This window comes from Ipomoea triloba, chromosome 15 (assembly GCF_003576645.1).
Source record: "Ipomoea triloba cultivar NCNSP0323 chromosome 15, ASM357664v1".
Lineage (NCBI taxonomy): Eukaryota > Viridiplantae > Streptophyta > Magnoliopsida > Solanales > Convolvulaceae > Ipomoea > Ipomoea triloba.
Window position 1 is genome coordinate 13,267,148 of NC_044930.1, and position 22,405 is coordinate 13,289,552.

Consider the following 22,405-nt stretch of genomic DNA (forward strand, 5'->3'; position numbering starts at 1 on the left):
ATATATATATATATATATATATATATATATATATAATGAAGGAATACATGAAATATATATTATATACACGTAGTCCAATCATTCAAAATCTTAATTCACAATCACAATAGGATTGTCGGTTAATGTCAAATAGAAACAAGGCAAAACATTTAACAAACCAAACAGATGAATAAATGGTAATACAATGTCAATATTGGAGTGTCATTCCAATGGATGCCAAACCAGGTTGAGATTATACAATGACATTTACACAATCACTTTTCGGAGATTTTATGGCAACATATCAAGCTCTGCTTGTCCAATAGGAGTACAACGCATATTGGATTTCATTTGTTAATTTTTCTGTACAATATAACCAAATAATGCAAAGTAATACAAGTAATACAATGAAATATATATCATATACAAGCTTACGGATATACGAGATACAATAGAAAAAATATACAAGTAATACAACAAAATAAATATATACATACCTACAAACCGTTGATATTGTGATTGGCCGGTTGCAGACTGCGGAGCGAGGTGGCTGATGGGCGATGCTTCTGTGTAGAGTGAATGAAGATGAAGGGATTAGCGTGAAAATTGCGAATAAACAAGAATAGAAAAGGGTTTTAATTTGGAAGGGTAAATGATGTCATTTGTTTAAAATAATAAGGTTAAAGATGGAAAAAAAGTTAGGAAGCTACTAGCTTATTTTGAAACGCTACCTTAGGTAGCGTTAAAAAATAAGCTCCTATTTTAAGCTACTAGCTTATTTTGAAACGCTACCTTAGGTAGCGTTAAAAAATAAGCTCCTATTTTAAGCTACTAGCTTATTTTAGGAACATTACCAAACAGAGCTTATAGCTTATTAGTAGCTTAAAATAAGCTATAAGCTCCTAAATAAGCTCTGCCAAACAGAGCCTAAAAAGAATATCTTCATACAATTTAAATAGTTTTAAATTTAAATAGGTTTGTTTATATATTAAAATATAAAATAGCGAAATCAATATATTTTAATAAAATATAAAGTAAGAACATATATTTTGAAAACATATAAAGTAAAACAAAATGTTTATAATTCATAAGATTCATTCATACAAAAATCAATGTTCAAACACAAATGTCATATTGAAATTACAACTAAACATATTGAAGAGAAAAAGTCAAAAAGGTTTAGTCAAAAAAGTTTTAATTGAGAAGGGTAAATGATGTCATTTCTTTAAAATAATAAGGTTAAAGATGGAAAAAAAGTTAGGAAGCTACTAGCTTATTTTGAAACGCTACCTTAGGTAGCGTTCAAAAATAAGCTATTATTTTAAGCTACTAGCTTATTTTAGGAACATTACCAAACAGAACTTATAGCTTATTAGTAGCTTAAAATAAGCTATAAACTCCTAAATAAGCTCTACCAAACAGAGCTGAGTCTAATCACTTTTGGCTTATCTAATGGGGTATGATTACGATATTTACCTCTCTCCTATTGGTGTACAGGAAGAACCTTGGGGACGAGTGTTTTGTTTTTTTGTGGGCAACGATATTTAATCAAATGTTTTTACTCAATCTACATTTCTAATTTAATTACACTAACATGACTAGATTTTTGGATCCAACTATACTTTCATTATACAAGGCCAACAAGGGTGCCTATGATTTTTAATATTTTGTGATGTGGCATTGTGGCTTATTGATATCAATTTCAGGAGGAACAACTTTTTTTTTTTGCTTTTTTACTTTTCGAATGATCGTAATTAGGGACTATAAAAATTAAGTAAAGTTTAGTGAGATTTCTAATATTTTTATATATTTATTGTGCATAAAATAGAGTATATATTTAATAAATCAACAAATATATTCCATTTTTAGTCCCTACAAAATAGTGACTTCTTCACTTTTAGTTATCTGACTTTGATTTATATCATTTTTAGTACTTGACTTTAAATATATTTCGTTTTTAGTGTAAAATATCCAAACACTTACTATATGTAATTATGTAAATACTTCACCTTATTGATGTACTTAAGAGCATTTAGGATATTTTGGACTAAATTTAAAGCAAAATATTTTTAAAATTAAAATTGAAAATCTAAATTGACAATGGCACTATAGTCATTAAAGGGTTCAAAATTGAAAAAAAAAAACTCAAAATTAAATTAATAGTAATAAAAACATTATATTGCATGTAAAAACTAAACGTACGTCTACCTCAAGTTACATCCTTTATTTCTAAAATTGTTTAATCTTTATAGTAAAGTTTAGATAAAAGAAAATTAACTTAATCTACTAATAAAAGATATCATCGATCTTTAAAAAAAAAAAAGTATTTTAAGTGAAGCAAGATTTAATTTGGAGGTGTTTGGTAAATAGTTGTTAGCTGATTGTGTTAGTTGATTTGACTAGTTGATAATAACATTAGCTACTTGTAGAAAAGTGTTTGATAAATTAGATATTAGCTGATAGCTGATTATATGCTAAATGACTTTTTCAAAAAGCTAATCGAAAAAGCAGCTTTGAGCAGTTTTTTGAATTTTAGCATTTTGGAGCACTAAGTTGTTACAAAAAACTAATTAATCAAACACTCATATTGATTTTTTAACCAAGTCAAACAACTGATCAAATAAATGAAAATTGGTTGATAAACTAACATTGATGGTTTAACAACTTACCCAACCAACCTCCACTGGTAAATTTCATCGTTGATGAGGTCATATGCAGTTGTTATATCGTGAACCACAGTCACAAAATGACGGCGTTTCAATAAGTGAGAGAAACAGCTCCCGTAAATCTCCGTAACTGATACTACAGTTCATCTCAAATGATACTATAGTTGTGTTGAACTAATACTACAGTTGTGTTGAACTGATACTACAGTTGTGTTGAACTGATACTGCAATTATGTTGAACTGATACTGCTACAGTTCATCTCAAATAATACTACAGTTGTGTTGAACTGATACTGCAGTTGTCGGAGGCCATTTCATCTGTCTGGAACTGCAGTTGTGTTAAACTGATATTGTAGTTGTGTTGAACTGATACTGCAGTTGTGTTGAAAGGAAAGTGTAGTTGCATGCGGAGGTCGTTTCATCGGTCCATTTTCATTAATCAAAACGGCGTCGTTTTGATACGCGGTCCACCATCCATTATGCCGGAAACTGCAGTTGCACGCGCAGTGTCCACCTTAATTATTTTGTATGTTACTATGATGGGTTGTACAGTTTTAATGGTTTTAGATTATAATAACAAAGTAAAGGCAATTTAGTGATAAGTCTGCTTTTGGTAGCCTGTTTGCACCTCTCATTCTTTCCTAGGCATCTACCAGGCAACAAAGATTCCAATTACTCAAGTAACATGCTATCTATATGTATATGCTTCCTTTAATCATGTGACTAGCTCCTAAGTTGGACAAAGGGGTATAAATTGCTTTCTTGTTTGTTTCAATTAAGGTTCTAAATTAAGATGGAATTGTTCTCCAACGTCATATCTTATGATAGTCTATCTAGATAATAGTTATATGGTGGACAAAAGTAGATGTTACTACATGCACCTAAGAGCATCGCCAATAAGGATTTTAGCTCAATATCTGAGAAGGTTGAATCCTAGGTGGAAGAGAGAGTGTGTTGGATTGAGAAGATTTGAGTTGTTGTAAGAGTGATGGTTTTTTATGCACCTTAGAGCATCGCCAATAAGGATTTTAGCTCAATATCTGAGAAGGTTGAATCCTAGGTGGAAGAGAGAGTGTGTTGGATTGAGAAGATTTGAGTTGTTGCAAGAGTGATGGTTTTTTGTCCCTTGAAGTGGGCCCACAAACTGAAACAAAATAAAAAATAAAAAATTGTAGCTAGTGTGCGTTAAGCGCACCAGCTGCGCCCATTGGCGACCACCCTCATTAATTGTTTTTTCTTTTTTCCTTTTCCTATTTTTTTTCTTTTTTCTTCCTTCATCATTCCTACTTGTGGTTTCTAAAAATTTTTGCAAAATCTTAGACTATTGGGGATGCTCTAAAAGTACCACCATTTGTGGTTTTTAGATGATGTTTGTGGGGCCAAGCATGGGGTGGGGGAGAGATACATTGGAGAGAGAAAAATCAATTTTTCCCTACAAGGATTGGTTTTTTGTGGGGTCTATGAAAATAATAAAATTAAACAAAGCTTTATTCTGGTGCGCGTGTTGTGCACCATATGCACCCAGTCGGGCGTGTGCACTACACGCGCCTGCTGGGCACGTAACCCTAGTTTGTTTTTCGAAAACTAATTTTTCTTTTTTTTTTTTCCTTTTTTCTCTATCCTACATGGATCTGCAAAACTCAAGAAAAATCTCTTACTAATGAGGTTTCTCTAACACATTGTTATTTTTTCTCCTTAAAATTTTTTTTAACTTTAATTTACTTTCTCCTTTTCATTTTGTACAGAGTAATTATGCTTGCATTAAAGTCAGAACCCTTAACAACATGACCTCAGGGGGTATTTATACAATAATAATAGGTCTTGGTAAGGAAACAACGAAAGATATTAACAAATATAACATTAGGAAAGCTATTTAAACTACCAAACCGCCATAAATACTTGAAAAATCTGAATTAGGAAAGAATCCTCACATATCTTCCATAAAAGCTTGATTCTTTATTATCGCTACCTTTTGGGGAGCACCCAGTCGGGCACCGCATCCCGACTGCCTACGCCAATCGGGCCACTCGGGTCTTTCCACCCAGGTAACAAGCTGGAAATGTTTAGTCGGTCGATGAGCTCCAGATACCAGGGCTCTTCGGGTCGGGTATCCCAATCGGGGGTATCCATCATTGAAACCTCTATCGCTTCTTCATAGCCTCGAAGAACGGTAAAGCCCGATCAGCAAACTTAGATAGGAACCGACTCAGAGCCGCCAATCGCCCAGTCAACCACTACATCTCCTTGAGATTTTTAGGCGACTACATGTCTAGGATGGCCTTAACATTCTCAGGATTGGGCACGATTTCGCTCCAGGTAACCATGTATCCTAGGAATTTTCCTCCCCTAACCGTGAAAGCACACTTCTTCAGGTTCAATCTCAAATTGTATTTCTTCATGATACCGAAACAATCAGTAAGGTCCTTCATATGTTCTTCTTCTTCTTTTCTTTTGACTAACATGTCGTCCACGTAGGCGACCATAGATTTACCGATCCAGCTCTTGAACAGCCTGGCTACCATGCGCGTATAGGTGGCCCCCGAGTTTTCCAACCCGAAAGGCATCACCCAGTAGCAGTAAACCCTATTCGGGGTGATGAAGGCAGTTTTTTCCTCATCCTCTGCCTGCATAAAAATCTAATGATATCCGCGGAAGGCATCCATAAAGCTTAGCAATGCGCAGCCAGCCATCAACGCACGTCAATGGGAACGGATCCTTGGGGCACACCTTATTCAGGTCCGTGTAATCAACGCACATCCACCACACTGGCGACTTATGCACTAGCACCACGTTAGCCAGCTAACCCAGGTACTTGACTTTCAGAATATAGCCGACTACTAGTAGCATGTCGACCTCTTTCTTGACGAAATATCGGCGGTCATTTGACAAATACCGCCTTCTTTGTATAACAGGCTTAAGTCCCAAGTCGACCATCAAATGATAGGTAATAATGGCTTGGTCAACCCTAGGCATGTCTTCGGGCCCATAAGCAAATATTTCCATATAGTCCCTCAGCACCTGGATGACTACCTTCTGGATGCTCTCAGTCAGCCCTACTATAATTTTCACTTTCCTTTCGGGTCATCCAAGTCTGGAATAATTTCTTCTAACTCAACCGCCGAAGTCAAGTGCTTGACTGCTTCCCTTCGGCCTGATGGGCGATGGTGTTTATACGTAAGTCCTTCTTGCCTAACCGCAGCAAGCTTGTAAATAACAGTTCCTGGCCATCTTTTGATCACATCGCACTACGCCAACGCCAATCGGTGTGCGGAATTTCATGCATAAATGCTCAATGGAGATCAAGGCGCTAAGATCCGTCAGCCAAGTATGATGTTATGGGCACATTCCACGCCAACCACTACGAACTCCATTTCTATCTTCCTCACATGGGGCCAAGCTCCCAGCTCAATTATCAATGACGTAGAGCCCTCAGAATCAATCGAGTCACTAGTGAACCCGGCCAGCGGGGTTTTAACAGGGCGAAGTCGCTCTATAGGCAGCCCCAGTTTCTAGTATGTAGTTAAGTACATAACATTCACATTGCTGCTCGTATCGACCAGAACCTTCCGGACCACTGTTTCCTGAATATCCATTTCAATGACCAACGCGTCACGGTGTGGAGTCGGGCCTCAGGGTAGGTCGTCGTCAGTAAAAGTGATGGGATCTCGGCAAGCTCTCTTTCAGTCAAACTCTTGAGTAGCGACTACCCCACAAATAATTGCTTTGCCCAAGCCTATCGGGCACCCGCCGTATCTCCTTCTTCTAGGCCGCCTACGATCATGTTGATGATGGGCTTGCCCTTCCATTCTTTACCGTTCTCCTCCTCGACCGCGGCTACTGGCCCTTGTCGCCCGCTCTACCAGCCGGTCGAGGGGCATTATCGCGAGGCCATGGCGAACCCGGGAGCTTCCACTGATTAGCTGGTCATCCGCGCTGAATGAGTTTCTAGAGCTTAGATTTCAAGACCTCATAGTCCTTTTTCGAGTGTGAATTATTTCAGTGGTATCTGCAATACGCAAGCTGCGTGCAGGGGTCCAAAACTTTCGGGTTATCCCTAGTCGTACGAATGGTGGAGGCGACAACTACTCTCACACCTCTTGGATGGGTTGCGCGGATAGTCGGTAACCACTTGGTCCCAACATGTCGTGCACTCGCCGCGTAGTCACTCGACCTGTAGTGGCCTCCTCCGGTCGGCTACTCTTAAAGTCCTCTAGCCGTGGACGCTTTAGTGTTGCGCCTGACTGCCTTCTCTTCTATTTGACCGCCTCCTCAATGTCGACCAACTGATTAGCTCTCTGAATGGCTTGAACATATGTTCGAAGATTTTCATCACGCATCTTGCCATATTGCCCCGTCCGGGTGCAGGACTCTATAAAAAGGCCAGTGTTATCTGGTCGTCCCATTCTCCTTCGACCGCTTGGACCTCTTTTTACCATTTAGTCCTCCGTAAGTTCTCTCCCTCATCCTGGCCGCATAGTGTGTTAGGAACTCCTACGCCAATTGCTCAAAGCAATTGATCGATCGTGGTGGTAAGCCCGCAAACCACCTTTGGGCATGGCCAGTCAGCGTAGGGAAAAACGGCCGGTAGACCAACGGGTGGGCAGTGCCGATCACCTGCATCTTGGCTTGATAACTAATCACGTGGTCACGCGGGTCCCTAGAATCGTCATACGTGGGGCGGTAGTCAGCAAAGGCTTGGTAGTCGACCTTTCTTTCTCCACCATCTTGGGGCGGTAGTCAACAAAGGTTTGGTCTCGGGTAGTTTGAAGTCTGAGGGCGCCTTATAATTCATTACTTCCGCCGTGAAGGGAGAAGTAGTTAGCAAAGGCTTGGAAGTCGGCCTTTCTTTCTCTACCATCTTACGCAGCAAATCCATAACTTCCCTTGCCAAGTCCACAACGCCAGGCTGGGTGCACGCTCTCCTGGCTGGTGTCTCGCCATTGCTTTCCATGTCATAGGCCCCGACCTCTGGTAGTGCCGGTTAACCAGGTACCTACGCAAATCGTCCTACTTGAGTCCTGCTTTAGAGTGCTCTGTAAACCCCCTCCCCACCTCGGTCAGTTGGGCGAGCGACGTCCGGCTTGACCGCTCAGCCGATCTCTGACTGACCGAGCAGGAGCTGTAGGACCCCGACGCGATTGGGTTGGCTGCGTAGATTGACTTTCGTTGACAGTGCGACCATCCGAATGCTCAGAGCGACCATTATCATGAGAGGCCACACGTTTGTTTTACTTGATGAATTCGGCGCCTATTATCCACCCGGCAATGGCAAGACGCCCGCTCTTCCACTGGCCACGGTTACCTGGGCGATCACATCTACGAGGGCTGGTGCAAGAGTTGCTTGAAGATTCAGCGGTGCGAGAAGTACCACCGTCGGCAGTATAGCTGGCTGCTCGTTATTGGAATCGATCGCTCAGCCGAGTATAGCTGGCTGCTCGTTATTGGAATCGATCGCTCAGCCGAGTTTCAGCGACTGAGTTGTTGGCGTATCGATCGCTCAGCCGAGTTTCAGCGACTGAGTTGTTGGCGTAGATTGGGCGGCTGACAGCTCAGCTGTCCATGTAGGTCCCCCACAGAACCACGGTTGACCTCCTGAGGGGCAATAACAACCACATTAGATGCCCGCTCTTCCACTGGCCACGGTTACCTGGGCGATCACATCTACGAGGGCTGGTGCAAGAGTTGCTTGAAGATTCAGCGCTGCGAGAAGTACCACCGTCGGCGGTATAGCTGGCTGCTCGTTATTGGAATCGATCGCTCAGCCGAGTATAGCTGGCTGCTCGTTATTGGAATCGATCGCTCAGCCGAGTTTCAGCGACTGAGTTGTTGGCGTATCGATCGCTCAGCCGAGTTTCAGCGACTGAGTTGTTGGCGTAGATTGGGCGGCTGACAGCTCAGCTGTCCATGTAGGTCCCCCACAGAACCACGGTTGACCTCCTGAGGGGCAATAACAACCACATTAGATGCCCGCTCTTCCACTGGCCACGGTTACCTGGGCGATCACATCTACGAGGGCTGGTGCAAGAGTTGCTTGAAGATTCAGCGCTGCGAGAAGTACCACCGTCGGCGGTATAGCTGGCTGCTCGTTATTGGAATCGATCGCTCAGCCGAGTTTCAGCGACTGAGTTGTTGGCGTAGATTGGGCGGCTGACAGCTCAGCTGTCCATGTAGGTCCCCCACAGAACCACGGTCGACCTCCTGAGGGGCAATAACAACCACATTATCGTTTGCATTTCCGTTAGCATTCCCGTTAATGTTTCGAGTGGTCCCCGAACTACGACTGCAACGAGTTTGTGCCATGTAATCAGTTTAGAGACGAAACTTTTCGTATCGGTTTCCACAGACAACGCCAATGTTGGTTTTACGGCTGCGTTATAATCGTTCGGCAAGCCAACATTACTATAACACTAAGGGAAAGTAATGAAAGATAACACAAGAATAATTGGGCAGAGTACTTATGCTTGCATTAAGTCAGAACCCTTAACAATGCAACCCATGGGTATTTATACAAGAATAATAAGCCAGAAACAAGGAAAGATCTTAATAAATACAAAATTAGGAAAGCTATTTAAACTACCAAGCCGCCATAAATACTGCTAAATCTGAATTAGAAAAGAATCCTCACAGATCCGCCATAAATGCCTGATTCTTTATTATCGCACTACGTCGCATCACACCTAATGGTGCATTTTCAGACACTTTGTGGTGCATTTATCCGTATCTAATGGAGAGTGACCGCACAACCACATGAAAAGCACTGTCTGCACGAGAACCTGACTCTAATAGTAGAATAACAAAAAGTAGGCAAGCAAACATGACAACGAATATAAAATCTGATAGTAGGGTAAAAAATAAAATCACAAATCAAACACCACCGTACCATTATATTTCACTAATATATCTATATTATATTATACAATTACATAAACTTTTTTTTTTCATATTAAAGCACTTAATTAGCTTGATTTTCACATTCACAACATTAATTCTATGTCTAAATTAAAACATCATATCTAAATCTGACTCAACTTAACACTGATCAATATCAACATTAGGTAATGACTGAGGATTCCCCTCCAACAAGCAGAAAACAGGTGGAATGGTAACAGTCTTGAGCTCTCCATAGGCATTCCAGCAGAAAGGGTCCAAGATTCTGCGCCCCTGGGAAGGGTACAACTCAACCTCGGACAAGGTTAGATTAGTACAAGGAACACTGTCACTGCAAGCCAAGCGCATTGGAGGGCTCCTGGCATCAAAGGTTCCCTTTATGTTTGAGTACAAAACATCTGATATGTACACTGCAGATGTTTGGTTTGTGCAGGCCTTGTTGCTGCAGTAGTACTGGTCTACGATTATCGGGTTTCGAACATTGTCCATTCTTATGTTGTCGAATGTTACCTTTGAAACTGCACCAAATCCCCCTTGCCATGTCTTGATCCGGACTCCATTGTCTGAGTTTCTGATTGTTGAATCTCTCACCTTTATGTTTGATACACATGCCCTGCTCTGTTTTATGCCTAGGCTGCCAATGCTGCATGCATGTGACCAAAATATGTTACAATATAATGGCCAGGTCTATTTTTTGGTATGATGAGGGAAACCCGTAATCACTACTCAATGGGTGTGCACGGGGTAAACCCCGCTTTGTGACCCTAGTTGGCAAAGGACTAAAAGAGGTAAATCAACCTATGTTACCCATAGCCGATCGGTTCAAACTAATAAAACTAAAATTCGAACTCGTGGCCTTATGGTTACAAGCTTATCAAGGCCGTCTTTTGGATTTTTGTGGCCCCGTTCTTGTAAATAAATGAGCCCCTAATTTAACCGTTTGATACATAAAAACTGATGATTTGATTGAGAAGAAAATTGAATTATGTCAAAGATTTTGAACGATTTTGCCATAATCATGCTCAATTAATTAGGAAATAGAAGTGAAAATTAAATTGCAACTTTGAAAATTAAAGAAATTTGGTGGAAAATTGTAAAATAAATTAATGGAGGAAGGAAGAATCTTGCCATCTTCAATGGTGGTGCGTAATTTGGGGAAAAAACTTATGAATTTTAGGCAAGATAAAAAGTGGTGTAGGGTGAAGGAATGTGAGCTTAATTGCAGATATTTTTTTTTTAATTTCTTAAGCAGCTAGATCAAAAATAAATATTGAACCCTCTAAAATTGAAGCTCTGTGTTGTTGAGAATTATGCACGGGCTAAAAATCGGCCCGGAAGCTCTGGGGTTACCCGACTGGATTTATTTTACCGTCACAAAAATGTGCACATCACACTAAGTAACTACTATATATGTTTGTACCTTATTCCATGGCTAGGGCCACAAGTCATGTTCCTTATGTCTACATTGTAACAGCCAGCTCCAATTGATATACAGTCATCACCTATAAAAAAAATATTTTTAATAATGAAACCAACAGAACCAAGAATCGCACTTTTAGTCTTTCAACCGTTGACCGTTATGCAATCTAGTTTTTCATGTTTTATTTTTTCTTGAAATCTAGATCCTTAGTTGTTACTAATGTTTTCAATCAAATCATAAATTAACATTCCATTCATTTTTAGGATTTTGCATAGTTCATTTTGAAATTTCGCATGCAATTCCCAATTTCTCCGATCTCCATAGCCCAACCCCTTTAACATCATTAGTATCAATAAGATAAAACGCCCCAAAATTCTAAAATAAATAGAATTTTTACGATCTATATATCTATTAATTAAGGGACCAAATTGACGTTGAGAACAATTGAAGGATTAGTTTAAAAAATAAAAATGAAGAACGAAATGTTATAACAGCCAACAATTAAGTGACCATAGAAAGTAGGTAAAAGGAAGAAGCTAAGGGATTTTGAGAGGGGAAGAAAAGTTTATTATATTACCATTGGAAACTATAGAGTTGTGTATTGTAACATCATAGGTATTCTCAATGTGAATTCCGTCAGTGTTGGGACTGTTTGGAGGTGCTTTAATGTAGAGCGAATCAATGTGGACATCATGGCAGTTGTCGAACCTAAAATGGAACAATGGGCTGTTCTTGATCTTAAGGTCCTGGACTGTCAAATTTGAGCTTGTAAAGAACCTTATAGCCTACCAAAAAAAATAAAATAAAATAAAATAAAATAAAAATAAAAGTATTATTAGTCTATTTATTTGATCATTCAAATTTGTAATTAGTAAGAGATGCTATGGAGAAAATGGTTTTTAAATGAGACCTGATTAAAACTCGACTAGATTAGTCTCGTCTAGTAAGATGCAGAAAAAAAAATGGTTTTAGGACATACCACTGGGCTGTCACAAGGACCAGGAAGAGTTGTTCCATTTACTCCCTGTTGCATTTATAAACAGAGTAAAATATTGAGAAAGATTTTAGTTTAAAAAATGTTTAGTTGTAAGTAAAATGATTGAATATATATCAGGAAATTACCCTGTGAGGTTTGCAAGGAAGATTCCACCATTTTTCACCTCTGCCATCTATCAGTCCACCACCTTGCATAGACATTCCATTAACTCTGTAAAAAACCAGCCATTGTCTCTTTGTCATGTTTTTTGGCCAGGAATCGGGTCCATCAGGTGGCATTATAGTCCCTTCAATCTTCACAATAAAAGATATGCAGTTAACCATTTGAATGAAACATTATTGTTAGGATAAAGCGTTTACACTATTACTTCAAAAGTTATAGCTCAAAACTATTCCCTAGCCACATGGTACATGACCCTTACTCGCCTCCATTCAACAATTCACTAACCACATAGTGTTTGACTTTGCCCATACCGATTTCCGCCCACAATTCCCCTAGTCACATGGTATTGGGCTTGGTCCTTACCCGCTTCCGCCCAACAATCCCCTCCCAACCGGGCCGGTTTTTAGATTTTTGTGGCCTTGTTCTTGTAAATAAATGAGGCCCTACCAAGTTCTTGTAAATAAATGAGGCCCTACCAAAAGCTGATCTCAAGTATAAAATACAATAAACTTGCATTTTTACCATTTCTTCATTTCGAATCTTTCTAAATTATTTGCAAACTTGTTATTTTTAAATGTCTTGACTAGCTAGGTAAAAATTAAATATTGGGCCTCTAAAATTTGGGGCCCTGTGCTGTAGCCAGCTTGCACAGCCCAAAATCCGGCCTTAGCTTGCTTAGAGTACATTCGAGAGGCCGGCAAAATTTTATCTCCTTATACCACAACACATTTTCTAGAGGCAGGCCCTTCACTAACCTCTGCCCAACAAACATGCATGCTATCCAAACTTGAAGCTAGAAAACAGAAATGTATATAGGTATGCATGTAGGTACCTGAAAGAGCAGGGGATTTTTACAAGGGCCAGTGAAGATGGTGGATTGGATGAAGAAAGAGTGGTGTTTGGGAGCTAACAAAATGGGCGTTAAGTCACTCTGGCACGCCTCGTCCCAAGCCCTCTTGAACGCTAAGGTGTCGTCTGCAACGCCATCCCCAACGCCTCCATAAGACATCACATTGAAGATGGCACCACTCTGGGGTGCGGGTGCAGGTGCAGGTGCAGAGAAAGGAGGTTGAGAAATTTGAGAGATTATTATGTCACCATCTGAGTAGCCAAACAGCCCACCATTCACAAAGGAAATCAACAAAACCAAGCTAGTGAATTCCATATTATATATTTTGCATGGAACTTAAGAAATTAAAACATAAAGCTTTAGAATGATCGAGTTATAAGTTAAGATGATGGATGGTGGCACTTTATACATACTAAGATCCGGTGGTGGATAGTGGGAGAAAACTGCTTTTTGAAGGTCGGCATGCAATACAGTTTTTTAATCCTCACCAAAACCGACCAATTCCATTTGCACAATATAATGCTTTTTCTGGTAAGCATATATATGTTCAGGCTAGCTAGGCGCCTTAATTTCAACTTCAAAATAAAAGCTAAGAGGGAGTAATAATCAAATGAGACTACCTCTTTCCACGAGTCTCCTGAAATCCTTCGTGTAAAGCACAGAAGCTATTACACATACTAAATTCGCTCAGCATGAATGCACACAATCTATCATGTGTGCATTCGTGTAGTATCTTGTGTACATTTACCACTCACAGAGAGCATGTGGATGCACTACTTGAACATTGGTGTATATATATATATATATATATATATATATATATATATATATATATATATATACTAGTTTTTCTTATGCGGGATGTACAAAAATTAGGTACCCAATATTAATATTTTATATTAAAATTTTAAGTTTATTTAGATTTTAGATATTTAAACTATTGTAAATAATAATAATTATGTAAAATATTTTAATAAATTTTATATTTATATTTTAGAAAATAACTAACATATAACTCCAATATATATTATTATTATTGAAGAAAATAAGAAAATATATAATGGATTCATGTGCATGATAACAATAGTGGAAAAGATAACGGAAGTTATAACAATAGTGAAAAAGATAATGGATTCATGTGCACTACTTGAACATTGGTATATATATATTAGGATCAAGCGCTTGATTACCACTTAAGCCAGATGCTATAGCTCATAGCAAAGGCCTAACTTTATTTCCTGTCACACATATTAGAGGTGCCGGATCTTGAACTTGACTTTTTAAGCCTGCTTTTTATAGGCCTCCGCCCCTAGCAACTCCATCCTAAATTTTACTTTTATCGACCTCCGCCCAATAATATAGCAGGAAGGGTTGGGGGGTTGTTGGTGGCTCAACTCAGAATTCATGTTTGCAAAAACCATTCCTCCACCCATTGAGAGAGCTTCGCAGCTTTCCCTTAACAACTTTTTTTTATTAAGCTTTCGGTTCCTCCATTTTTGTTACTATACATTTTTAATTATACTCATTCATCCACTAACAATTTTTTTCACTCAATGTTGAATTCTCACCACATTTTTTCCTTTTGGTATGTTTTTTCAGCCAAACACATAGTGTGCTCATGCTACGGGAAGGACCTCAAAGTCAATGGACTAATAATTCAAAAAGCTATCTGATAATTATAGGTGAAAATGCCACACAAAAAAAAAATGAAGGATCAAAACTAGAAAAAAGCTGATTTAAAAAAAAATAGAAAATGCTATTCATAGTATAATAACTTGGCTTCAAATTATTAAGTTATTAAAGAGTAAACATACCTATTTATTGGGGCAACTATAACCAAGTTAGACCCCTCAAGAAAATTTTCTGTTGAACTTTTTGGTTTGAGTAGTCAACTATGGATTATCTAGACGTACTGATTTACTTTCTTGTGATCGCAGGCTTTTTCTTAAAGTAATGATACCTAATTATTTTTTAACTAAGTATCAAACAAAAAACAAACAAACAAACAAAAGATAAGACAATATAATTTTTTGCAATATAAGTATTACAGAAGATGAAATTATGCCTCTGAACCTTGATGTGCTTTCCAGCCCGTTCTGTTGGCAACCCTCTGATAAACCAGTCAAATTTCAGATGGGAATATGGCCAATGAAGGAGATGAAGATTCAGGTAGTGTGCAAGACAGCTCAACCGGTCTTGCCTATGTTTAGCCAGATAATTGACTCAAACGGAGCTTTAAGTCCCTACGAGATCTTATCTTCCAATCTGTAATGCAGTCTGCGATTCAAGTTTTCTATAGCTTAACTAGGAAAGTTGTGTCTATGTCAGATTGTAATGTTCTTGTTGTACTCGTTCCTATTTTCTAATTAATGAAGTACTGTTGTTATCAAAAAAAAAGTATTACAGAAGTTAAGTCCACATATTCTTACCACAATTGCAGGGATAGAACTGGTATACTGAGTTTTATATTCAGAGGTTTTAGAGTAAAAGAAGGTAGTGGGGAGGGGTATGTATGTAATATAAGACAGATAGATAAGAATGAATAGCAAATTAAAAGAGGTTCCCACGTTTTGATCCCATTACTGCCACTTTCTTTGGTCTCTGGTCTGCTAGCCTCTTTTATATATATATATAAAGGATCATATATTCATATGTGAAAGTTTACGCGAAAAATAGGATTTAATTTCATGATTCAGTCTAGATCAAGAGTTGTGGCATTAAATTTGAGCTATTGATATTGTCTAGATCAACATTCAGGATTAACACTGATTAAAAAACGCGAGGTGACAATTTGGTCTTTTTGCATCTAGGTCAAATTTAAGGTGCGTGGTTTTCTTCTTTAAGGTACGCGATTTTCCTTCTTAAGGTGCGTGATTTTTGTGCTTAAAGTGAGTCATCATATTGTGTGGCTTAAGGTGCATCAGGTGTTTGAAAATTTGAGAGCGTTGTTCTAAAGCTTTAGGTGCGTGGCTTTTCTTCTTAAGGTGCATGATTTGTGTTTTTACTGTGCGTCAGTTGTTGAAACTTAAGATGCGGCGGCCTAAAGCTTTAGGTGCATGGTTTTCCTTCTTAAGGTGCGTTGTTTTCCTTATTAAGGTGCGTGATTTGTATGTTTAAAGTGCGTTACTTGTTGATACTTAAGGTGCGCAATTTTAAAACTTAATGTGCTTTGTTTGTATGCTTAAGGTGCGTGGTTTGTGTACTTAAGGTGTCTTATTTTAAAACTAAAGGTGCGTGGTTTGTATTTTTAAGGTGTTTTGTTTGTGTGCTTAAGGTGTGTGATTTGTGTACTTAAGGTGCCCTATTTTAAAACTTTTTGTAAAACTTTACAACATGCGTGGTTTGTGTTCTTAAGGTGTTTTGTTTGTGTGCGTGGTTTGCGTATTTAAGGTGCATCATTTTAATGCTTAAGGTGCGGTCTTTTATGTTAACCGCACAACCGCACGGAAACTCTTTCCCGAACCCTTCTCTATATATAAGTTTGGTTTCTCGGTTTCGTCAGGCTCCCCCGCCTATATATTCTGCGCATAATGAGTCTTCACCACCATTAATTGGTTTCTAGTGGGGTTCAAACTTCAAACCCCATCATGCCGTTGAAGACAACACTAAATGTTATTGATCGACCATTCAATTTTTAACTTTTTTTCTAGTCTTCCAATGAAAAATACTTCTAAAACACACAGATGTGTAGAAAACACCCTCACATCTTGGAAATCAAGAAGCTTGTTTTGCCATGAAAATTGGAAATTAAACTTAAAAATAAAATAAAATAAAAACTTCTTATTATAAAGTGCACATGAACTCAATTTAAAAAGAAAAAAAAATTGTTCAGAAAATATAATGCCCCTTTCAGCTTTTAGTTTGGGATAGCTAGATAAAAATTTAAAGTTATATTTAGCTTCACCGTACCGTTTTTGTCAAACTTAATTAAGAATCTTATATTCTTATAATCTAATAGTATAATTTTAAATTTTGATAAATTTGAAGTACAATTTATAATTCCTTTCAATATGTTAAAAAACAAAAATTGACACGGCCATAACAATCCATCCTTCAAATGGCTTTAAAACTAATAAAAGGTATAAAATACCAGCAAAAATTCCGCCTAGGCGCCGATTAATCCCCGCCTAAGCGTTAGGCACCGATCGACCGCCTAACGTATCACCTTAAATGGTGGTCTAGATGGCTGACCGCCTAAGCTCCGTCTAGGCCGCTTAAGTACCGCTTAGGCATTAACCGCCTAAGCCTCCTAGGCACCGACAAGGCTATACATAGGTGGCCAATTAACTATTGTTCTTCTTTTTTTAATGGGTTATTTCACTCAAAACAATACCGTTTTGGGCGAAACAACCCTAAATTGTACCAACTCTAGATATTTTTTAGGTTAATATTTAATATTTTAGTATTAACGATTAAAGTATTACATAATTTATAATATAATTATTACTCTTTAAAAAAATTAAAAATACTTTAAAAAATTTAAAAAAAATAAAAAATAAAAAAAAAAATAAACTGGTGCCTAGGCGCCGATTAATCCCCATCTAGGTGTCTTAGGCGCTCCCCGAGTGCCTGAGGAGCGCCTAGCCATACAGATCCCAGTACATTATGATCAATATATTCTTCTACAGCTTTCACATTTGCAAACACAATGTACTGGGATTCTATCCCCTGATTCTATTTCTGCACTTTTGCATTAATATACGTGGTTACTTTGCTTTCAAAAAATATATATATAATTGGCTAGTATTTTTTTATGCACCATACGCAAAAAATAGGTGCCCAATATTAACATTTTATATTAAAATTTTAAATTTATTTAGATTTTAGATATTTAAATTATCGTAAATAATAATAATAATAATAATACTAATAATAATAATAATGTAAAACATTTTTATAAATTTTATATTTATATTTTAAGAAATAACTGACATATAAATCCAATATATAATGTGTATATATTATTATTATTGAATATTATTATTATTGAAGAAGATAAGAAAATATATGGTGGATGCATGTGCATAGTAACAATAGTGGAAAAGATAACGGAAGTTATAACGGTATGGGTATATTTGTCCAAAATATTTTGAAGTACAACTTTTATAGCATAACGTATAAAAAAAATAAAATAGACATAAATGAAGGGTATAACATTCATTCACACTTATTATGTTTTTATTTATTATATATTTTATGTTTTTAGATTTAGATTAGATGTGTATTTATTATTTAATAATTAATATTCAATAATAAACTGATTGATTAAAAAAAACTGATTAATGAACAACCACATTTAATGGTTAAAGTAATACATGTGTTTCAATTAAACGAAATCACTTTTAAGACCATTTTTTCTTGTATAATACAAAGTATTTTGTTTTTATTCACTTCTGTTTTCTTGTATAAGATCATTTTTATTGGACTACTTGCATTTGTTAAAGATCATTTTCCATATTTCACTAAATTAGTATTTTTAGAAAGTCAAACATAAATTATATTTAAAATCCTTGGAAGAAACAAGCTAAGTGTGAGTACCAATAGCAGTGCATGCTTTGGTAGCTTTGGACTCATTATTGGAGAATCTGACATTATATAGGGGTATGGTGTCAATTGAACCCACTAAGGTGATTTGTGTTTGAACCCACTAATCTGACATTATATAGGGGTATGGTGTCAATTGGACTTTAGATGCGTGATTTGTGTTTTTAAGGTGTTTTCTTTGTGTGCGCTTAAGTTACGTGGTTTGTGTACTTAAGGTGCGTAACCGCATTACCGCGCGAGAATTCTTATATATATATATATATATATATATATAATAATGAGATGCATTTTCTATTTGAATTATTTTATCAAATTAATTCATATTTTGTTATAAATAGTTATAAAGTTTTGATGTGTTTTATTTTTCGTCTATATCCAATAATATTTATAACTATATTTCTTAAGTGTTTCATTTTTTAAACTATCTCTTTTGTTTTAATGTTTCTCCCCCACTGGAAAAAATTTATGGCCCCTATATATATATATATATATATATATATATATATATATATATATATATATATATATATATATATATATATATATGGGTTCCCGTGTGGTTGGCTACCTGAGGTGCGGTTGTGGTGTGAGATGAAATCTATTGATCATGTCAAGATTAACGTCTAGGGTTAACAAGAATTTTTTTTTTTTTTTAAATGCGGTGGCAATTTGGTCTTTTTGCATCTATGTCAAATTTAAGGTGAATGGTTTTTCTTATTAAGGTGCGTGATTTTTGTTCTTAAGGTGTGTGGTTTTTGTGTTGTGTGCTTAAGGTGCGTCAGTTGTTAAAACTAAAGTGCATCGGTCTAAGGCTTTAGGTGCGTGGCTTTCCTTCTTAAAGTGCGTTTTTTCCTTTTTAAGGTGCGTTGTTTTCCTTCTTAAGGTGTGTCGGTCTAATGCTTTAGGTGCTTAGTTTTTTTCTTAAGGTGCGTTATTTTTATTTTTAAGGTGCTCTATTTTTACAGTTTACATATGTCCCTAATTAATTATTCATTCAATTCAGGCCCAAACAATCAAAAGCTTCACAAATTTTTTGAGTAAACAAAAACAAATAAATAAATAAAACCATATCCCTATCAACTTTCACCATTAGAAACTCAACCCAAACGCAACACAGTCATAACAATGCTTTGATAGTTTAATTTATATATCCAAACGACTTTGATGTTTATTTTGGTCAAAAAAAAAAAAATATGATAGCAATATAATAACAAATAGTGGAGTTGTTATCTTTGGAGTAAACCTGAAGAAGATGGATGCATTAATCGCACGTTTTTTTTTTTAAATTTAAACTTTTTATTGATTTGACCAGTTGATCTAGATTTGATCAACGACTCAAATCTAACCCCATTTTTCACGTGGGAGCATCTCCGCACTAGAACTCATCCATATTATCGTTAATTTCACTTTGCAAACTTGAACACTTAAATATGCAATCTGTAACAACTAAATATGCAAACCTGGATAAATTTTAAAATCAATGAAAATACTAAATTTTAAATCTAAACCTTAAATGTTAGACACTAAGCAATAAAAAGTGAACCCCTAAATCACATAAAACCAAAAACTCAATCAAAAACTCTAAAATCAAATACTTAGTTCAATGTTATTTCGTATTTTTGCATGTGCAATATTTTAATATTAGAAGTGCAATATGTTAATACTAAATGTACAAACCTGAAAATTCTGAGAAGTGCAGATTTTAGTGTTCAAGTTTGCACAGTAAAGTTGATGATAATTACAAAAATGCCACCATATTTTTTTTAAGTCTGTGTGTGTGTGAGGGTTCATGTGAAAACATTTTTCTAGGTAAAAAGTGAGGACGGATATGATCTATCCATTTAGATAAATCAACGGTTGAAGGTTGCTAAAAAATAAGTGGAAAATGGACATAATTAATTTTATAAATATTGTAAACTTCAAAATTTGTAATAATTATAAAATTGACCTTTTTTTTTATACCAAATTTCTCAACAATTAATGAACCCTAATAGACAACTATGATCAGAATCCATCAATGGTTGAGGATTTTAGTAAAAAAAAAAAAACATGAGATCAATTTTATAATTATTGTAAAGTTACATGTCCAAAAAATAAATTCTTATATCAACTCGAATTGTAAAATTGGAAATGATATTACAAACGCAACTGTAATATTCAAAAAAAGAAAAATTAAAATTCTTATATCAACACCGTCAAGAATAAATTGCATAACAAAATAGGACATTAACAATTAAATCATGGAATCACAACGTATATTAAAATTTAAGTTTTTAATGACCATAAATAAATAATAGAATATTATTATTCAATTTTCTCACCATATTAAAAAAAAAAAAATTCTTTACTTAAATGCTGACATATTCATCGATTGTTCATGGGGTTTGGGGCGGAAGAGATAGGATTGTTTATGCATGGTGAATGGAATGGAAAATAAGACTTGATAAATCTGCATTGCAGTCCAAGTATAGTGGAATATGCTGAAACATATCCACACTTAGTTACTTTAATTTGATGCCTTACATTACAGATACCACTTAATTACAATTTTCTCAACTCGGATTAGTTAAGGTTGTCTAATTGCGCACAGTTACCCCTTCTCCACCAATTATTAATTCATTATATTGTGTGGACCATGAGAACTCATGGTCCAACCAAGAGATTTTAATGGATCTTATTTTTCTTTATTTTTGGTATCCTTTTTAAATAATTAATAAGCATGGATGATGCCAAGGACTGTGTGATCCAGTGGCATCAAACCCTTCTCTTTATATAGGAGGTGGTGGGTTCGAGCCTCATTGAAGTCAATACTGACTCAATAGGTTGAGAAAGTAGTTATAAACAGATACTGCATTCTAATAGAGTTAGTAGTATTCAAAAAAAAAAAAATAAGCATGGATGATATTGTAAATGTGTGAGCATTTAAAATTGTATTAATATTTAATGTATATTGTTTGCTTGATTGTAGGAGTTTTAATTACGGTAGAATTGCAGTTTGTCTAGTAGCACTTTGAGGTTAACGCCGATGGAAGCGTCAAAATGAAGATGACGCAAACAAAGGTTAGTTTAATGTGTGTGTTGTTTGCCGTCTGGGGTGTGTGCACTGCTATGATCGTCTGGGAGCTATGTAGTGTCGTATACGGTGCTAGCCATGGGAGATATCAGGGGAAGGGGGATTAGGGGATGGGGAGAGCTGCCACGCTGCAGCCAGATCGAGTATTGCTGGAGAAGACGATGGTCCTGTTTGGTAAATAATTAGCCTATCAGGCAATATTGTTTATTTGACCAGTTGTTTGGCTTGGTTAAAAATTCAATATAAGTGTTTGGTTAATAAGTTTTTTGTAACTCCAAAATACTAAAATTCAAAAGGTTACTCAAAGCAACATTTTCAATTAACTTTTTGAGAAAAAAATTTTTACCAAACAACTATCAACTAATAGTTAATTTACCAAACATCTTTCTACAATCAGCTAATATTATCAACTAAGCAAACATTCTAACCCAATCAGCTAACAGCTATTAGCCAACAATCATTTAGCAAAGAGGGTCGATATGTGTGCACCTGCAGCAATAGATATATGCATGTGTATATGTTCGGATGTGGCCGGTACTGGAAGGTGTAATTGTATGCAATGGTGCTTGCATGTCGGGTTATTGTTAGGCTTAATCCTCATCCAATTGTTATACCACCATGGACCAATGCTCATCTTGTATTGTGGATTCTGGTAAAAAAATTATGTATCTGTCCTTAATATATTCTATAACATAACATGTTAACTACAAAAACATTATATGTCAACATATTAGGACATATTATGTATCTGTAGTTACCATGTTATGTGCCTTCAATTTATTTACATGCAAAAATTATTTAATGCAAGTACAAAATATATCAACTG

At 36.4% G+C, this 22,405-nt stretch overlaps 1 protein-coding gene across 1 annotated transcript; it reads right to left on the reverse strand.

Annotated features, from left to right (window-relative positions):
* Window positions 1-9,497: 9,497 nt before the first annotated feature.
* On the reverse strand, window positions 9,498-13,277 carry LOC116005719 (polygalacturonase At1g48100-like). The gene is made up of 6 exons (XM_031245961.1): window positions 12,945-13,277; window positions 12,076-12,243; window positions 11,933-11,977; window positions 11,531-11,738; window positions 10,954-11,035; window positions 9,498-10,176 (listed from the first exon to the last, which is right to left on the reverse strand). The coding sequence occupies exons 1-6, from the start codon at window positions 13,275-13,277 to the stop codon at window positions 9,675-9,677; spliced, it is 1,338 nt and encodes a 445-aa protein (XP_031101821.1). The 3' UTR covers window positions 9,498-9,674.
* Between the last annotated feature and the right edge of the window lie 9,128 nt (window positions 13,278-22,405).

Coding starts and splice junctions, on each gene's coding strand:
- LOC116005719 (XM_031245961.1), bottom strand. CDS start 13,277: ATGGAATTCACTAGCTTGGTTTTGTTGATTTCCTTTGTGAATGGTGGG. Junction 11,978..12,075: donor TTCCTTGCAAACCTCACAGG/GTAATTTCCTGA, acceptor TAAATGCAACAG/GGAGTAAATGGAACAACTCT. Junction 11,036..11,530: donor CAACTCTATAGTTTCCAATG/GTAATATAATAA, acceptor TTTTTTTTATAG/GTGATGACTGTATATCAATT.